The sequence below is a fragment of the Rhincodon typus genome, chromosome 5 (assembly GCF_021869965.1).
Source record: "Rhincodon typus isolate 14 chromosome 5, sRhiTyp1.1, whole genome shotgun sequence".
Classification (NCBI taxonomy): domain Eukaryota; kingdom Metazoa; phylum Chordata; class Chondrichthyes; order Orectolobiformes; family Rhincodontidae; genus Rhincodon; species Rhincodon typus.
In genome coordinates this window covers 15,919,386-15,939,324 of record NC_063336.1, presented here as the reverse complement: position 1 = coordinate 15,939,324, position 19,939 = coordinate 15,919,386, and the positions used below count along the sequence as shown (strand labels likewise).

At 40.3% G+C, this 19,939-nt stretch overlaps 1 protein-coding gene across 3 annotated transcripts in view; it reads right to left on the bottom strand.

Moving 5' to 3' along the window:
* Positions 1 to 666: 666 nt before the first annotated feature.
* The window catches only part of LOC109923142 (ADP-ribose glycohydrolase OARD1-like), a 23,071-nt gene continuing 3,798 nt past the window's right edge, over positions 667 to 19,939 (bottom strand). For 2 of the 3 annotated variants that reach the window (XM_048597171.1, XM_048597170.1), the window contains exons 2-6: positions 9,725 to 9,795; positions 9,148 to 9,301; positions 3,580 to 3,638; positions 2,833 to 2,945; positions 667 to 820 (exon numbers count right to left, since the gene is read on the bottom strand). In XM_048597171.1, coding sequence (XP_048453128.1) covers positions 718 to 820; positions 2,833 to 2,945; positions 3,580 to 3,638; positions 9,148 to 9,301; positions 9,725 to 9,760 — 465 coding nt within the window. In that variant the 5' untranslated portion in view covers positions 9,761 to 9,795 and the 3' untranslated portion in view covers positions 667 to 717. Of the gene's footprint in view, positions 821 to 2,832; positions 2,946 to 3,579; positions 3,639 to 9,147; positions 9,302 to 9,724; positions 9,796 to 19,068; positions 19,916 to 19,939 lie in introns of those variants that run through there. The other variant, XM_048597172.1, reaches the window with a different exon arrangement.

The following is a 19,939-nucleotide window of genomic DNA, read 5'->3' as shown; positions in this document are numbered from 1 at the left end:
GAACTTACCAGTACATGGAGCTATTGAAACATTTAAAAGGGGAAAGAGAAGAATGTCAGAAGTAAGCAACTCAAGAAGATACAGGATGAAATAAAAAGGAAGGTGAATGAAGCAGATATGGAACAAAACCTGCTGGAATGAATCGTCTGTTTCAGGTCTCTAAAATTCTAAGTAAACAGTAAAAAGAACAAAATACTGATCATCAGCGCAATAATTCCATGGCAGCAGCAGTTTCCAAATAACAAACTTGCATTTCAGAGAGTAATAAAAAGAATGTATTCAAAAAGAACATGAACAGCCTTGCTCATGTTATAATCATGATAAACTGCAGTCAAAAAAATTCTGAATTCTCAAAACTATAGAGCTGAATTTCTTTTAATTTAAAACAATTGTTTTAAATTAGCAATTTAAAGAAATTGTGGAATGCACAACATTGAGAATGAGATTCACAAGTGATTTTGGTAGCATATTGAGGAAAACAGGAGCTTTCCTTTCTGTTTAAAAAAAAAAAAAAAAAAAAAAAAAAGAGTTTGCTTGATAATGCACACACTATAAATAAAAATTAGCATCAAGAAATCTTAACAGAAGAAACAAACATTCACCACTAATTCAAACATATAACCAAAGTCGTTACGGCATTCCCATCTGTCAATAACAACTCAGATCTGCATTACAGGATATTTATTTTGAACTATACACAATAATAAATGGGTATCCTTACAAAGAGTACACAGTGATTATGATATTTGTATTCTTAAAAACCTCTTGAATTATTGCAGAAACCTTGTCCCACTCCAGGTTGTCCAGCCCACATCCGATCCTGCAGAGAAAAGAATACAGTTTATTATAAAGTATAACTACATCTTGAGTTACAAAATACAATTAGAATAAAAGAATGCTAAATCCATGACACTCGTTATATCATGCATAAATTACTGAATCCATGTTATAACAGATCAGAAAACTAGGCTAGGTTAGAATGGAGTCTCAAATGAACTGAGACAAAAAAGTATAAAGTAACATAAGGCATGCCAAGTAGGTGCCAGTGAGCAGAGGAGAAAGATAAAACAAATGCAATCACAAACTGTTCCTGAAACTGCCCACAGTCCAAAAGAAAAAAAACTAAAGTCAGCAATGGAAGTCCACCAGAAATAAAAAAAAAAAATCATCAACACTCAACTGCATTCTTGTGACATGGACCCCAACATGTCCATACGAATCGAACTGAATCACTTAAAGATAATAGGAACTGCTGATGCTGGAGTCCGAGAGATAACAAGGTATGGAACTGGATGAACACAGCAGGCCAGGCAGCATTAGAGGAGCAGGAATGCGGACCTTTCGGGTCTGGACCCTTCTTCAGAAATGGGGGAGGGGAACGGGGCTCTGAAATAAATAGCAGGGTGGGGGGGGGGGGTGCGGTGATAGAAGGTGGATAGTAGAGCAGATAGGTGGAGAGAAGACGGTCAGGTCAAGGAGGTAGGGAGGAACTCCCTACCTCTCCCTTCTCTCAATTTATTTTAGAGCCCCCTTCCCCTCCCCCATTTCTGAAGGGTCCAGATCCAAAATGTCAGCTTTCCTGCTCCTCTGATGCTGCCTGGCCTGCTGTGTTGATCCAGCTCCACACCTTGTTAAATGAATCACTTGGCTTGTTCAATTATGCAATCAGTCCTGGCCCACTGAATGATTTAGCTTATGCCATGCCTTCCACTGATCTAGTAAAAATTAGCACTATGTTCTAATTACTGTAACAAGTCAGCTAACATGAAAATCCACTGAAAACTAGTTACTACTGTTGTCGCCATTTTATTGAATTCTCTTTATATCATCTCCTCCTTTGTAAATACAGCTGAACTTTAGTGAAGAATTCACAAACAAAATCAACTAATAGTTTATTTTAAAACTAAATTTAATTACGGCCTTTAAACTTCAAAACTATGAATGGCTCTTCAGAAGGCCAGTTGATTGTTCACTGACTGATAGTACAGCCGGTGTGCAGAGTCTACTTCACATCCATATAGATTTCTCATTGGATCTTTTATGCTTATAGACACAATATGGACAGAGCATTGTCAGCTTTCTACATTCGTGTTGAATTCAAAGAAGAGTTCTCTCCTTTTGGTTTACACTAACATGCTACAGTAACCACAATAAAATTGTTAATGAGGCCTTCTTCATAGCTGCTACATGTGCAATGAATAGTCTACAGGTAGTTTGAGGTTGTGAGAATGATCTTACTCCATGAAATACATGGTTACTAAACTGACTTTAAACAATAGTGTTAATACTTTTCTAGCCTGCTGGCAACTGATACTGCTGATGTCTCTGCTTTCATTTTCACATCCCATTAAAAAAACCTCAGTACCATCTTTTTATATTTTTAATACATCCTTCAAAACATTCAACTTCCACCTACATTCCTGCAAATCTTAACCTTTATTTCCCACCTTCTCAAAGTGCTGCATAAATGTGCAAGTCAGGAGGTTAAAGTTGTATACATGTGTTGGGGGCAGGAAAGTAAGTAGCAAGGCAAGATATGAATGGAAGCAATTTGGGGAAACGGAGTAAGCATAACTGTTGAGAAATCTGATCAAGATGAGGCATTAGTGCACTGGAAGACAAAAAGGACCATATATTCATTTGGACAAGGATCATATGAATGAGACTGTGCGGGGAACGGAATACCAGAACCTTAATTCTGAAAGTGTTGGAAGTTGTGAAATGTTCATGATGATATTTTGGCTTAAATCTAATTTATCTGGAGTACCAAATAGACAATTGTGATAAAACTGATAAAAGTGACAAATTTAAAAATTTTCCATCATTTATTACTTGGGCATTGATATTTGGAAGACTCCATTGCTCAGGCAGTGGTTCTTCATGGCCTTGAGGCTGCTCTGCAAATCATCATAAGTTGGTTTATCAGATGCCACCTTCTTAGTGATCTATAGAGGAATCAAATCATTCAAAAATCAGACAAAAATAGACAGTAATGACCAAGATATATTAAAAAGAGAAATTTTCTTAGGTCTGTCCTTAAATGTACTCGATCTCTCAAGTTTAAGTGAATTTCAGAAAACTATGTGGTTGCAGAAAATATTTCAATTTTGTTAAATTGCATTTATAATTCGAAAATAAATTGGCATCCCTTAATTAAATAACTAAAGGTATGTAGGAAACAAAGCACAACAGCAGAATATTACAAGAAGACTACTGACAGAACTACAAGTTAAAGCAAGGTGAAGTTGATAGGTTTATAGTCAAGGCTAAGTTTTGCACACAAGTCAACATTTTTAAAATAGAGATTGAATGCTACAAGTTTAGGGAGCTTATCTTCTGGTTAACAAAATTTTAAAAAAAAGGCAATTATGTTAAGCTCTGGGGAGTATAATTAGAACTTGTTAAAATCATGCAGGCAATGTATCTTAAATGTAGTAATTCTGTTGAAGTCTTGATATCAAATAATCAATTCTATAATTTATTTTCTATATTATTTGGCACATTTAAATTATCTAAACATCATGGAAATGATAAATAATGAGTCCATTATTCAATTATAAACATAGCTGGTTCCAATACCAAATAGTAAATGTATCGCTGATCTTTCTGCAGCACTGCCACCTCCCCAGTCTTCTTTTCTGAAAGAAAAAAAAATCACCAAATAAAATTGTTATGTGTTAAATAAAACTAGAGAAATAGAACAATTTGATAATGCAAAATGAATTAACTCATTTCATTACGCTAGCAAGTAGAAATCCACTTTTAAAAGGAAAGAGAACAAATAAGAACTAATAGTGAAGTTCATATTCAATTCTGTCGTAGACATGGGGAATCTTCTAGTTACCTTATCAGTTGGATATATTCAAATGGGTCATGGTATAGGTCATAGCTATGTTGTGCTCTCAGAAACCAGTACAGTAACAAACAAATTTAATGCAGTCAGGTAATGTAGATAAGCTGCAAGATGGGCATTTACTCTGTTTCAGCTACAATCAGGTTTTCCACTAAAAGCTGTTATTTATTTCTGTGCATGTTAGTTTATTCCACACAGTTTTCTTTTAAAATTGCCTCAAAAGCACTTTCCCAGCAAGCCTCAGAGGGCAAAATTGGCCCTTTTCTTTAAAAAAAAAATGAAAAAACGGGATCTTTGTTTCAAGTCAGGGCAGCACATGACTTGAATGGGAACATGCAGGTGCTGGTGGCCCCATGCATCTACACCCCATGGCCTTCTTGGCAGTACAGGCCATGGGCTTGGTACATCCTATCAAAGGACAATGTTGGTACGTTGTTGAAGTGCACGTTATGGATAGTCCACACCAGGCATCATGCGTTGGTAGGAGTAAATGTTCGAATGACCATGGAATTCATATGACACTTGGGTGATTGTGACTAAATTCTGGCAAGTCCATACATGGACAAAACAACACTGCAATGGAGTTGCTATGGTGATGGGTCCGAATAAGTTTTAACATTGTAAAATTCTTGCAAAAGCTAAAGCTCTATACTATAGATTTGTTGACTTTAGCTTGATGTGTATGTTTGTGTAGCCAGCTGTTCAACCTCCCTGTAGGTTAATTATTCTCAGCATCATTACCATGGAAATGTCATCATTCTTCACAATAACTTGCGCTTCAAATAATAAAGGACCTATTTATACACTGCCATCTCAATTACGGTCAGAATAAAACAAACTTTTCAGGCCTGTTGACTAGGTAATGATATTTATTGGTATGTAAATGATGGATTGCATTTAAAAAAATTCTTTTCTCCATCTTTTGCTCAAATTTACTTGCACGTATTGTACTAACCACGAGAGAAGTATTAATTGAGCTGTGGATTTTTATATCATTTAGAATTCACGTACATTATTTTAATTTACTTTTTGGTTTGATGACCAGCCTTTATAAGAGGTTTGGGTGGCAGTAAATTTATCAGCCCAACATCTTTGAGTATTTCAACTATAACTGCAATTCTACTTTATAATGCAATAAACCTTCTAAATTAAGATAATAACAGCAAAATCACGTTCCTACTATTGTTTATCAGAAGAAATGCTGTGAAGAGGTCCTAACAGACAGAATGTCTTTCTTCCTAACAGCTGCTGAAATGATCTGCTTTGCAATCGTAGCATTTTTCATTTTTTTTGTTTCTAGCATTCTATATTCTTTGACTTCAACATCTTTTTTCAGCTTCTGAGCAAAGCAACTTCCCTCCATCCAACCAGGCAATTCTTTTGTGATTTTGAAAGACACAAATCACATTTCCAATATTTCAGGATGAACTGAATCATAATGCTATGGTCTAGAATTGAAAGTGGCAAGACAATGAGCACAAGCATATGATCCAACACAAGGGATTTAGGATTGAGAATTGAATCCTTATTTCTAACATTATGGCAATGGAGTCATGACTATGGTGAAAATACTGGAAGAGGGAAAAAGGCTAATTCCAAGTTGGTTGAGGAAAATGACAGACATGCGGAAGGTAGCATAATTGGAACAGATCCATACTTGGCTGATTCGTAATGTTCTGTGATATTTACCTGGTGTGACTAACATGCAACTCCAAACCCACAGCAATATGGTTGATTCTAATCTGATCCCTCAAATAGCTGGTCAAATCACAGGCAGTAAGGGATGGCCAATAAATTCTGACCTTACCAGCAACATCCTTCTCTCATGAATGAAAAGTTTTTGAAAAGATGTGATAGCAATGGAGAAACTGCAAGAATGGAGTGAAGTCGTGCCAGGAAACAGACTTGACTACAAAAACAGAAGTTGCTGGAAAAGCTCAGCATCTGTGAAGAAAAAAAAAAAAAGAATCAGCGTTAACATTTCAGGTCTGGTGACCCTTGCTCAAAATTGATGGTGGCTGGGAAAATGTCAGTTTATATGCAGAAAATAGGGAGGAGGTGGGTAGGGAGTAAATGATAGGATAGAGCCTAAAGAGAGAGAAGAACAGTTGGACAAACAAAGGAGTTGATAACGATCTGGCTGGAAGGGTGAATAGTTGTTAATGGAGACTGTTAGTGACCAACAACAGGTGGTTTCTAATGGCAGGCTATGTGATAACAAGGTGTGGATGTGGGAGATAGGAGGTTGGGCCCTAAAAATTATTGAACTCAATATTTAGTCTGGAGGGCTGCAAGGTCCCCAAGCAGAAAATGAGGTGTTGTTCTTACAGGTTGCATTGAGCTTTGCTGGAACACTGCAGCAAGCCAGAGACAGATGTTGGCCAGGGAACAGGGTAGTGTGTTAAAAGCAGCAGGCAACAGGTAGCTCAGGGGTCTTTTTTGCGAGCAGAATGTAGATGTTCTGCAAAGCAATCACCCAGTCTATGCTCTGTTTCCCCAGAGGAGACCACATTGTGAGCAGCGAATGCAGTAGATTAGATTCTGGGAAGTGCAGGTGATGTGTTTCTTCACTTGGAAGGTATGTCTGGGCCCTTGGCTACTGGGGAGGGAGGGGAGTACATGGGCAGGCGTTGCACCTTTGCCGGTTGCAGGTGTGTGTGGGGGTGAAGGAAGAGTGGACCAGGGTGTCATAAAGGGAACGGTTCCTGCGGAAGGCAGACAAGGGAGGGGAGGGGAATGTGTGTGTGTCTGGTGGAGGCATTTCGCTGGAGGTGGCAGAAATGGCATCTGATGATCTTCTGGATGTGGATGCTGGCGGGATAGTAGGTAAGGATAAGGGGAACCCTATTGCTGTTTCAGGAGGGAAGACAAGGGGTGAGGGCAGAAGTGCCGGAGATGGGTCGGACCCAGTTGAGGGCCCTGTCAGCAACAGTGCTGGTGAATCCTCAGTTGAGGAAAGTGGGCATTTTGGAGGCTCCCTTGTTGAAGCTGGCCTCATCTGAACATATACAACAGATGGAGGAACTGAGAGAATGGGATGGAGTCTTTACATGAAGCAGGGTGTGAGGATGTATAGTCCAGGAAGCTGTGGGAGTCGTTTGGTTATAGTGGATACTAGTGGCCAGTCTATCTCCAGAAATGGAGAAAAATGTCGAGGGAGATAGAGATAGACTAGGTGAAAGGGAGGGCTGGGTGGAAATTAGAAGCGAAATAGATGAATTTTTCCAATTCTGGATGAGAGGGGGAAGCAGCACCCATTATATCATTTATATAATCGGAGAAAAAGAGTTGTGGGTAGGGATCAGAATAGGACTGGAACAAGGAATGTTCCACATACCCCACGAAGAGACAGGCATACTACAGTCCATATGGGTACCCATGGCCAACGCTCTTGACAGAAGAAAATAAGACATGTTAAAAGAGAAGTTGTTGAGAGCGAGGACGAGCTTGGCTAAGCGGAGGAGGGTGGTGGTTGGTGGGGATGGTTCAGGTCTTTGCTCCAGAAAGAAGCAGAGAGCCCTAAGACCCTCCTGGTGGGGAATGGACATGTAAAGGGGATTGCATATCCATGGTAAAGAGGCGGCGGTTGGAACCTGCAAACTAGAAGTTTTGAAACCAGTGTAAGGCGTGAGAGGAATCATGGATGTACATGGGCAGGGACTGAACCAGGGAGAGAAGACTGAGTCAAGGTAGGAAGAGAGGAGTTCTGTGGGGCAGGAGCAGGCCAAAACAATGGGTCTGCCCAGACAGTCCTGTTTGTAGATTTTTGGAAGGAGGTAGAAGTCAGCTGTGCGGGGCTAGGGGACTAATCAGCTTGGAAGCAATTTTTTTTGGGGGGGTGGGGGTGGGGAAGGGTAGGAAGATGATCACCAGATGAAATAAGATCAGTTAGCATAGTAGATACAATGGCCTGGTGCGTCATGATGGGGTCATGGTCCACAGGATGATAGGAGGTGGTATTTGAGAGCTGGTGCTTAGCTTCTGCAAGGTAGAGGTCAGTACACCAAACTACCACAGCACCACCCTTATCGGCAGGCTTAATAATAAAGTCAGGGTTAGATCTAAGTGCATGGAGTGAGGTCAGTTCGGAAGGAGATAGGTTGGATTTTGGAGGGGGGGGGGGGTGTGGGCAAAGAAATTGAGGAGACTAATATTACGTCAACAGTTCTCAATGAGCAAATTAAGTGCAGGTAAAAGGCCAGAGCGAGGGGTCCAGGTGGAGGTAGAGTGTTGGAACTAGGCGAAGGGGTCGGTGGAACGGGGAAGAGAACTCTTGTCTAAAGAAATGGACACGGAGGCGAAGATGGCAGAAGAGTCTGGCGTCATGTCATGCCGGAAATTCATCAAGGTGGGGGACGCAGAGGAATAAACCTGAGGCCGTTCCGTTGCTGAGCACAGAACAGTCAGCATTGGAGAGCGGAAGGTTAGATGGGATGATGAATACCCAACAGGAGGTGGGGTTGGGAGAGGGGATGGAGTCAGAGGGAAGGGGAGGAGAGGAAGGTTCCAGAGGGCCATGAGTATCTTTGAGTTGTTGAAATACCCTCTATGGGCACGTTGAATACGATGGGTCATGGACAGATTGTCACAGGATGATACTGAGGGTATGTGAGGATCGGTACAGATGCACAAATAGACAACAACTGTGGGACAGGAAGCGAATGAGTGTGGTGGGAAGAAATAAGAGGAGTGATGGTTTACGTTTAAATCTTTATGATTATACTCTGCTGGAGCCCTAAGGTAGGCTGTCTGCTCGGCCTGCCTTGCGAATGGAACAGCCCCTTCGCTCTTCTTGGGTTACCTGGCACAGGTCCCAAACCAAATCAATAGCTTCCCCTACCCCTGCGCAGAAGGTCGGAAATGCAGGCAGCACTTTTCAGAAGTTGAGTTTGTGAAGCTGGGATTTCTCTCGTCTTTGTGCATAGACCCAGGAATGAAAATTGGGGTCTTGAAGAAACAGAGTTCAACTGATTATTACCAGAGTTAATGCTTGAAGCAGGAATGACGTAAGCCTTTAAGGCATGATTATTTAAAGGGCCTGAAAGAGGATTAAAAAGGTCAGTGGTGCAGGAGAGAGCAAAAAAAATTGATATCAAAGTGACGAATAAACAGCAACATGGGTCAGACAAAGATTGAAACACCTTACTGCTTCTGAAGGAGTTGGCTGCTTGATTTGTTTCTCAAATGGCAAGACACTGGGTGGATTTAAAAAAGCTTTGCAAACCAGTAACACACCTGCTTCTTTAAACTGTCAGTCAATCATTAAAGCGACTTCTGAAACTTTACTGTCTTACTCTGATTCTGCAGCTCCTCAACGCATCCATATTTCTTCTTGAACAAGACTGCTATGCCTGCCTCCATTTCACAATCTTCACTGATACAATGTGCCAGTGCATCCTTCTCTGGGCATGAGAACAGATCACCTTTCAGGTAACGAATCTCAAAGCTCTGCATAGTCAATTAAAAGGAATCATTAGATATTAACCATACTTGGAAGATGTGCTATTTTCACAAATCTTTTTGATAGTTGAGTATTTTTTAGTTCAAAGCATCCATGCAGTTTTTTTTGGAGAAGGACAAAGACAACAAGAAATTGGAAAAACGATAAAAGGCCATTCACATCATGGATCTTATTCACTTATACTCATGTTCTTTTTATCACACTTTATTAATAATGGAACTGGAAGCCTTTTTTTGTGGCCACTTAAACAAGGTTCTACAGAACTGCAGTTAACTGGGCACAATACTTATTAATATAAGCTGATAACTTGATGTTTAGATAAAGTTTCCATACCATTTGTGTATTAATTCAAAATACTGTATTAAACAAAAAGGATAAAGAGCCAAGTAATCACAGTGACCCATACTTACATTGCCCTCTTGTGGCTTCTCTGAAGAACTAGTCATTTTTCTCCTTTATTCCCCAATTTAGTTTGTCCTTCCTTCAAAGCAGAAATATAAATTTTTTAAAATTGTAATCTTAATTCAATCGAGGGTGATTATTATCAAGCTCACAATTCAGAATGACGTTGATTAAAGTGTCACTCCAAAGACTTCAGCTCAAAACCTACATTACAGAAGTAACAAACAGGCCTGCGTTTGTCAAGGGTGCTACTTCTCTGTAACGTAACATCTCAACTCTGAAATCCGACATGGGTAAGTGAGAAAATTGGTACATTGTTTGAAATAACCAGCAAGGAGCTTCCCAACAGCAAGAGTGAAATGTCCCATTTTCCAACTCAGTATTAAACAGCGAGGCAAGATTCTGAGCAGCGAGCACAAGATGCCCATTTGTGTATATTAACATCTCATTGTTACCTAATTCTATTCATTTGAAGTTTCTCATTCTCCCAACTACTGGATAGAGACAATAATTTCTGACATGAAATGGAGCAGCATACCTAATGACTACAACTTGGCACTTGCTTCTCGAGCTTCCATTTTTGGCAGAGGCCATTTGGTCCATTGAGTCTGCACCTATCCTCTACAAGCATCCCACCCAACCCACTGCCCCATCCTATCCCTCCAGCCCTGTATTAACCATGGATAATCCACCTAGCCTACATACCCCTAGACACAACGGGGCGATTTAGCATGTCAATCCATCTGAACTGCACATTTTTGCACATAGTGTGGGCAGTGACTGCATGCAATCCAATCTTCATACATTGGCATTCTATTGCACCACAGCATCACGACACATCTCAAATCCACTTACAATATATGTCTGCACTTTCATATTACACTTTGAAGCATAGCAGCATCGTCTATTGGAATACTGCTGCTAGGACAAGGTTGTGTGCATCTCAGGGATCCTCATTTCCTTTGTGACCACTTAACTTTGTCCCTGTTTTAGATGCTCACAGCACCCCAGCATTGCCCAGACAGCCAGAGCTGAATAGCCCAGTGCTTCCGTTTTACCATGTTGCATAGCTCAGACAAAGCCAGACAACTTTACATGGCTGTCAACTGTCAGTCAAGCATGTACGATTGACATAGTACTAAACAGCAGCCTATACAGCAAACATACTGCACATGCTTCAACCAAATAGCCATATCTCAATTTAAGGGGCGTACAGAGGAAGGGGGAGCCTCCATCAGAAGATAAGTCCAGGCACAGTAAATCCAGGGCTTTGTCCAATCTCAGTCCAGGCACTGGCAAAAGCATCATCTCGTTTTCCCTGTGCTGTGCTCAGTTCTGCAGCCCAGGCAGTAGGCTTTTGCTGGCACCCTTCATATGCAGGGAAGATGAACTGTACATACATGACATCGAGAGGGCCATAATCGTAATTCAGCTGGCGTTAATAGAAAAAATGGGTTCCATTCCATTAATGTGCAGGTCATTCATGATTATTAGTACCAGATCCTAACACTCTGCACAGGTTCCCTGGGAGCTGCAATTAGACCTATATTCTTGAGAACTCAAATTGTTATGCCATTTTAAAGAGACGATGTCTTACAAGGATGGTTATTGGCAGACACAGGCGTCTTCTGTGACCATGGCTGATTCCTCTATTTGGCCACCCAAGGCCGAGATTTACGTGCAGCCCATTCGTGGTCCAGGTCATGATGAAGCAGATGATGCAAGTCTGCTGAAGATGAGGTTCTGATGCTTGGATCAGTCTGCAGTCACCTTGCAGTATACACCAGAGAGCGTGCTGCTTAATCCTAGCATTTTGGAACAAGCAAAAAAAAGTTGAGGGCGCAGTCTCCCCAGGAGGAAGATCACCTTCTGCATGAGAAAATGTCGCAGTGTCAGACACAAAGATTAACAGGACTTAATTGACATCTTAGTCCAGTATGTGAGGTGGGCAGTGATCATATCATTGGCTTTGAAGTCGTTGTTTGCCTTTTCGAGCACCAGTCTGTTTCTGTTGGTTTAAGTATTGTTCACTCTCGTTGTCGCTGAATTTTAAAAAAAAGTGAATCCTTTGAAGAGTTTCGAAGACTTTCCCAATGTGATGTTAGCACCCTGAACAATGTTAAGATATTGGGCTATACTGGCCGGTGAGGAAATAAAAGCACTGATTAAGAGAGAGTATAGCAAGATAGGACGTGGCCAAGGATGGGTATGTTGTGTGGCTGGATTTTAAAAACAGCAGTAGATACAAGCATACAGTTGCGTAAGCAATGAAAAAAGTCAGCTGTGCTACTTATGTGTCCCGACAAATGATACCTTGTGCCTATAGCAGGAGAACATCCACAATGAAGGAAAACTCTGAACTGCCAATGCTTGACCAGGGGCAGTGTTGGAAGCTCTGAAGTAGCAACGTCACAATTTTAGCTTGCGACACCATTTTGGTTCCGGCTGTCACTTTGAAACTCAATCTCTCTGCACATCCTCACTTAACGTACACCCCAAATTCCCTTCACAGGACATATAGAAATTTGCAGTCTTTTAAAATCATCCAAATTGTTCCATCTTTTGTTTGTGCCTCATTTGCTAGTTGTGATTTGAAAATTCGATACTGACATACAATTTTTTTTCCCCTCTAGTAATAGCGAAATGCATTTTAGATGGCTTCTACATGCTGCCTCATCTTTAAAATAATCTTACATATGATCAAATGCATTCTTAGCAGCAACATAGTCTTCAGAATATGCAGTGCTGCATGTACAAACTGAAAATATTTTACTGCAAATTGCTATATAAATCATATATGAATTTTGAGTTCTACAAATACACATCCCACACAAACTCATTTCCAGTGTTAGAAGATTAGTTCTGCCTTATTTAATACTTGCTTAAAATTGCCCACATTAATTTGCATTAGTTACCTTACAATATAGGTCTTTTAGGTCAGCAGGAAGCTAATTTGCATGACTGCGTAGCCAAACAACATCTCCTTGGGACAGAGACAACGGAATTCCTGGAAGTGCAAACAAGTCCCTTCCTAACTCATCAAGATGAAGGATGATCAGTCAAACATAAATGATTAAGGCTATAGAAAATGAATGACTTTGTTATGAACTAATAGCTAAAAAGGGAAAGCTATGCAAGTCTAGTCCTCTATATTGTCCTGAGCTTGAGTACAAAGGAAAAATTGAATTAGAATCAACAATTTCTCATTTACTCTGTCCAGATTCCCCATGAATTTGAATAATTATCAGATTTCCTTGAAGGAAAACAAGTCTTACTTCTCCAGTCTGTTAAACTGAAGTTCAGCTCTGGAATCACCTTCCCTAACGCTTTCATGTTTTGCCTAAGAGCTGAGCGCAATACTCAGTTGATGCCAAACCAGTGTTCCGTACAAAATTTAAAACACTCCTTGTGTTTGTATGTTATTCCCTATTAATAATGCCTATGATACATCAAGCACTCTCGATGTGATGTTACCTTCATTGACTTTTGCACAAAAGATCTCTGCTCCTGCACCTTTTTCAGAATTGTATCCTTCATTTTATATTGTTTGTCTGTATTCTTTCTAACAAAAGGAACCTCACATTTCTGTTAGTTAAATTTCAAAATTTATTTGCTGATTCCAACTTATGTCCTTTTTGACAAGTTCTACATCAACCTCCTCATTGTAAAGCTTGGAAGTATTGTGAACATGGAGGACGTAACTTCAAAGTTGACTACTATGTTTAAAAAAAAAGCTCTAGGTCATTTTATCAAGAGCAGGGATCCTAACTCCAAATCTGCTGGAACTTTATTTAAACTTGGAAGGTTTAAAATGTTCTCCATTATTGTGTCACTTTCACTCAGCCAATGAAAATGAAGTGTTTTACTTAGCCCTTCTATAAAGGGGGGGGGCGGAGAGAAAAGTTCTAGTTGCTTGAACTAACTCTAACTTTGGAGAGAAAAGGGAAACACAGCAGCAACTGGGAAATAGAAAATAGGAGCAGCAAGCCTCTGGCACCATTCAGCAAGGCACAGCTGCTGCGTTTCAAATTCCACACTGGCATCCACCCCAATATTACTCAATTCCCTCTCAACCCACATTACCCCCTACCTCCAACATTTCTTGCTGAAAACCTTAAATTATGTACTGTGTCCAGTTCTGGCTACCCAGTTATAGAAAGGATATTATTAAGCTAGAGGGAGTTCAGAAGAGATTTACTAGGATGTTGCCAGGTATGGAAGGTTTGAGTTTATAAAGAAAGGCTGGATAAGCTAGGACTTTCTCCATTGGAGCATAGGGAGTTTGCGAGGTGACATTATAGAAGTTTATAAAATCATAAGGTGTATAGATAGGGTTAACAGTAGGTGTTTTTTTTCCCTAGGATGGGGGATTTCAAGACTTGGGGTCACATTTTTAGGGTGAGAGGAGAGAGATTTAAAATACATACATGAGGGGCATTCTTTTTAAAGATAGAGGGTGGTTTGCATGTGGAACAAACTTCCTGAGGAAGTGGGGTTGTGGGCAGACACTTGGCTAAGTACATGAATAGGAAAGGTTTGGAGGAATATGGGCCAGGAGCAGGCAGGTGGGACCAGTTTAGTTTGGGATGACGTTTGACATGGACTGGTTGGACCAAAGGGTCTGTTTCTGTGCTGTATGACTTTAAAGGCCAGAGAGCACAGAATCAGACACAAAGACATTTTTGTCTATTTTACTTAAACCTATCATAATCTTATATACTTTATCAAATCACCACTCACTAAATCTCCATTGCTCCAAGTAGGTTTGGTGTTGAAACTGCGTATCCACAAATCAGTAGTGCTTAGCTAGCAATACATTCACAGCACAAATATTTCATCAACTAAATTATGCTCCATTTTGTTTTTACTGCTGGTTGATGCTAAAGCATTCATACCCATCACTGGGGAGAAGTAGTACAGAAAACCTTGGATCAATTGTGGCAGTTGTCTGGGAGCTGATTAGAGGAAGTCTGAGTGATACTAAGCAATATCACAAAGGGCAGGGAGCACTACAAAAACATCTGAAGCCTGGTGGACAGCTGCAGAAGCCAGAGAGTTTTAGCCACCCTCCATGAGCAACATTAAATGGAAAAGTCAGCTGTCAGGTTCTCATCACCACACAGGACAGACTTTAAGAAAGCAATGAATACTCCTTCCTCAGAAGACGAAAGACACAAGAGAGAGCATACTAATATCAATTTTTTTTTAGAAAAAAGGAGCACAATGAGCTCTTTCCCCAGAGTGTGGGAACAATTTCCCATTCGTGTGAAATAACACCATAACTACAACCTTGGAAACCAGTACGGCATTGAAAATACAAGTGAGTAGAGTGATGGGACTGAGGAATTAACTGGAGCCAAGACACCAATCATGGCTTTTTTGTACCTAAAAGTGATTATGTCTTAATGTGTGGTTTCAAACCACTTTCAGATATCCTGACATGGTGAAAGACATTATACATACGCAAGCTTATAAGTTTCTTTCTCAGCATGACCCTCAAAATAGTCGAGAAAAAATTTAAGTTAATTGCAGAAAGAAACTATTTAATCCTTTTTTCAGTAGATTGTGAATAACATTCTTCTCGCACATTCCTGTGACACTCAGACAGAACTGCTAGTTTCTATTGAGAGTGTTCGGAAACTGGCCACGGAGGAAGTACATAACGTTGTTAGGAGGTCTGCATTTCCTACTTCCTCCCCATGAGCTTCTAGGTTTTGTAACGAATTTGTACTCTGCATTTCTTGGTTGCTGCATTCAGGACTACATTTGTGTATTGCTAGGTTCTTTGAATTTTCACAGGTCTTTGCACTTTACAACATTTGAAGAGGGAAGCTTTATCAGGTCACTTGAGCAACTATTTATGTCCTGTACCTCCTAGCTACTCTCTGCGTAGAAAAACAGGGTAAGACAAAAACAAGATTTAATTTTTGTCCTTTAACGGATGCAAGAGAGCACTCAGTAGACTACACACTTCTGCCACAAATGTGTTAACTCCATGTTATTACAATTGCCTTCTGCTATTGCCTTCTTCCCTGCTTGGTCAATGTTCTGTCGCTATCTTTTTATCAAAAGCTTTCATCTCACAGAACAGGCTGGAAGCCAATCCATTCCAAAAATTCTGCTCACATTTTAACTGTGGTGAAAAATTCTAACAGTAGCTGAAACAATAACATTCATAAGACACAACATCAATTCTTTCCATCCCAAAATGTTAAAAGGATTGTTTATACAAATTCCAGGAGCCACATTTTTGTCAATTTCAAAACTGGAACCTGCATCAAGTTGATATGCAGACATTTAGTTTGCGATGTACCATTTACAAATAGGCGAATAGGGTAAAAAATTACCTGCACCCACTTTTGGAGACACAGGTAACAAGTGAAAAGAAAATTTAATTCCCTACGTTCTATCCCATTAACTTGACAGAAAACTGTTAGAGTGCCAAAGGAGGCCATTTGGCCCACTATACCTGGACCAGTTCTATTACCTAGTACAAATCCTTTACAACAGTTTTTTCTGCCTATATCCTTACACACCATTCTTAATCTAAATAATCATCCAATGCCTGTATTTTTCAATTGAAACTGGCTCTACATTTCCAGGCTTTGCAAGGTAAAAGGTCAGAATGAAAATGAAGTGAACAGCATTATACACATGATCTAAAACTGATTCACGCATCCGTGAATCAGTGATCTCAGCGTGCAACAAATGAAATAAGACGCTGTTGATGATAGTGCCAGGTTCTCAAAATTTACTACTAATTTTGAGGAATTAAGGAATGGACTACCACAGACTAACTCAAGCCATGTTCATTAAAGCTATGATGGAGAATTATGATTAGAATTGAGGCTTTTTATAGCTAAAATAGAATCAGTGCGACAATTATCTACTATTGCTACTGCTATTCTGGGGCAGAGAAGTGGCACTATCGTTCCAAGCCAGGATAGTGTATGCCTTGGAGGAGAACATGTGGCTGGTGGTGTTTCTATACCTCTGTTGATCTTGTCCTTGTAGGTGGTAGAAGTCAAGTTTGGAAGGCATTATCGATTCCGTTCTAGTACTTGCTGTAGCTTCTTCTGGGTAAAGAATGTCTGTCGAGTGCATCATATCCCTGGCACAGCTGATATGGCAGGAGAGCCTCTCCTGCCAGTTTATTTGTACATTCAACTTGTAATTTTTATTTCACTGCAAACTGCAGCTGGTGTTTTTGAACATTCTAAGTGTGCAATTGTGATCCCTTTTGATTATATTTTCCTTTGAATGCCTTTCAGCCTAGATGTGTGACACTTTCCTGGTTAGGCGGTTCACCAACTATTCCCAGTGAAATGCCCTTGCACTCCTGGTTTCACTCATTTCAAATATCTCCTCAAAATTATGGCTTAGATATCTCAATTCTGACATTACTCAAAAGATTTGTTTCAGGGATCAGATATTACTCAAGAGTTAAGCACTTAAGTTTGTTTTACAAATTAAGCAGCAACATATAGTGGCAGCTCACACGCAAGACGTGAGCAGGATATGAATTTGGATGACACAAATAAGGATAGTCCGCAGTCCCTGATTGGACAAATGGAAGGAAATAGCTTAGTCTCTGCATCAGCTTCCTCCATGTGCCTATTTTTCAAGCTGATTGAGGTGTTAGGCTGCAGATACCATGCATCCACTGGGACGTGTCCTTCATCTATTCCTTCTTAAGTGCCTAATTATGGGCACAGCTGGCAAATACTCCATCTCAAACATGCAATTATATTTTCAAATATGACTGTCAACTGGCCTAATTGTCCAGAAGGGATTAAGAGTCAAGCGCATTACTGCAGGTCTGGAGTCATACGTAGGCCAGACCAAGTAAGGATGGCCGTTTCCTTCCCTAAAAGGGCAGTGAACCAGATGGGTTTTTCCTGACAATTGACAATGGATTCATGGACATTACAAGATTCCTTATTCCAGATTTTTATTGAATTCAAATCAAGGTCCCCTGAACATTGTTTGGGTCTCTGGATTAACAGTCCAACAATAATACCGCTAGGTCATTATGTTACAATAATGCCTGTAGCAGGTTCTACAACTTTATCTCGCAATGCTATAACACTTTCTCAAAGAACATACCTTGCAAAGACATTGGAAGCAGTAGGGGTCTTGTTAGCCAAATGATAGTTCCAACATATCCTCACATCATACAGCTGTCTATTGTCAAACCTTATGATTCACATGAGGTGGGAGGGCATGAAAAGACATGAAATTAGCCTGGCTGCTGGCCGACAACATCAAAATGACAATGGCAAACTCATCCTTTTCAATCCTGCAAATTCCAGCAACATCTGGGGACTTTATCAAATTGGGAGAGCTGTCCCACAGACTAGTCAAGCAACAGCCTAACACTGTTACTCATGGAATCATACCTAATAGACAACACCCCAGACACCATCATTACCCAGAACGTCCTGTCACGGGGGCAGGTGGCAGCAGGCAGCACAATGATATATAGTCATGAGGAAGTTGCCCTGGGTCATCTCATCATTGACTCTGAATCTGAAAGTCTCACGGCATCAAGTCAAACATGGGCAAGGAAACCTCTTGCAAATCCTACTCTGCCACCTGACCAATGAAAATCAGTAGTCATATTGAATGCTAAATAGTAGAAACACTGAGGATGGCAAGGGCACATAACATGGTCTGGATAGAAGACATCAAATGTCCATTGCCAAGAATGACTCAGAAGCAGCATGAATGACTAAGCCCTACTGGCCCTTTAACAGGCAGTAAGGGAGGCAAAAATAAAGCAAAACCATATTGACTTCATTATCACCAATCTACCTGTCACACATGTATGTTCTTATATTGGTAGCAGTGATCACTGCACAGTTCTTGGGGAGACAAAGTCCACCTTCGCTGTGAGGATATTCTCCACATTTTGTGGAAAAAAAAAGTCACCACAGGTTTCAAGCAGGTTCATTAATTCATAACTGGAGGCAATGAATACAATTCTGCTGCTAATAGTCTACAGTCAAACCATAATCTCATGGTTCACCATAACACTCAATCCACCAAGCCAGGGGACCAACCTGAACGTAAAAAGGCTTCAGGAAAGCATTCCAGGAACAGCAACAAGTATACCCAAAATGAGGTTCCAACTGGGTGAAGCTCCTTGCATGTTTAACAGTGGAAGCAGCATACCATAACAGGGCCATACAATCCCACTACCAGCCCAGGGATCTGGATGTGGCAAGACTGCAGAGCACAGTTCTGAATGGTGGTGGACATTTAAACAACTCATGGAAGGAGGATACTCAAATATTCCCATCTCTGATGAAGGAATGTAGCAGAGTGCAACAGACAAGGCTGAAGTACTTACAGTCTTCCAATTGTTGGTGTTGACAGGTACTACTGAGTAGATGATCCATTTCAACCTCCTGAGGCACCGAGCATCTCAGATCCCAGTCTCCTACCAATTAAATTCACTCAAGCCACATAAATAAATAAATAGATTAAGGCATTGGACATTGCAAAAATTCTAAGTCCGGACAGCATTCTAGCATGGCACTGAAAGCATGATTTAGAACTAGCTACGTTTCTTGCCAAATTATTCCAGTATATCAACTGGAATGGCACCTGCCTGGCTCAAGTAAGCCTTGTCCACAAAAAGCAGGTCAGATTGCATATGTCCTAATGATCTACCTGTGATCAAAGTAATGGAAGGTGACATCAACAGTTCTAGCAAGTGGCATTTGTTCAGCAGTAACCTGTTCGTGGACCGTCAGGTCATCCAGCGGAGTCACTGAGCTCCTGATCTCACTGCATTCTTGTCCAAACATGAACAGAAGAGGTGAACTCTATAGGAAGGGGAGAATATCACCTTTGACATCAAGGCAGCATGTTGACCAAGTGAAAATGTTACAACCAGGTGAGGGTGAAATTGGCTGATTTTAAACCCCTCTTAGTCATAAGTTTTTCAAACAAAGCACTTGATTATCTTCTTTCAATTAACAACTTAAGTTAACCAAAAATAGACAATTCAAAGTTTGAGAGCAAAACAATGTTTGAGTGTTATTACTTATTAAAACCAAAGAAAATAGGACATCAAACATGGGTAAGAAGCCAGAGTCACAGGTGTGCAGGTGGTGTTGCAAAGAGAAAGCATCAATACAAAGTAGAAAGATCAAGCAATTGTAGTGTCAAAATACTCAAGTCCAACTATTTAGAGATAGTAGGAACTGCAGATGCTG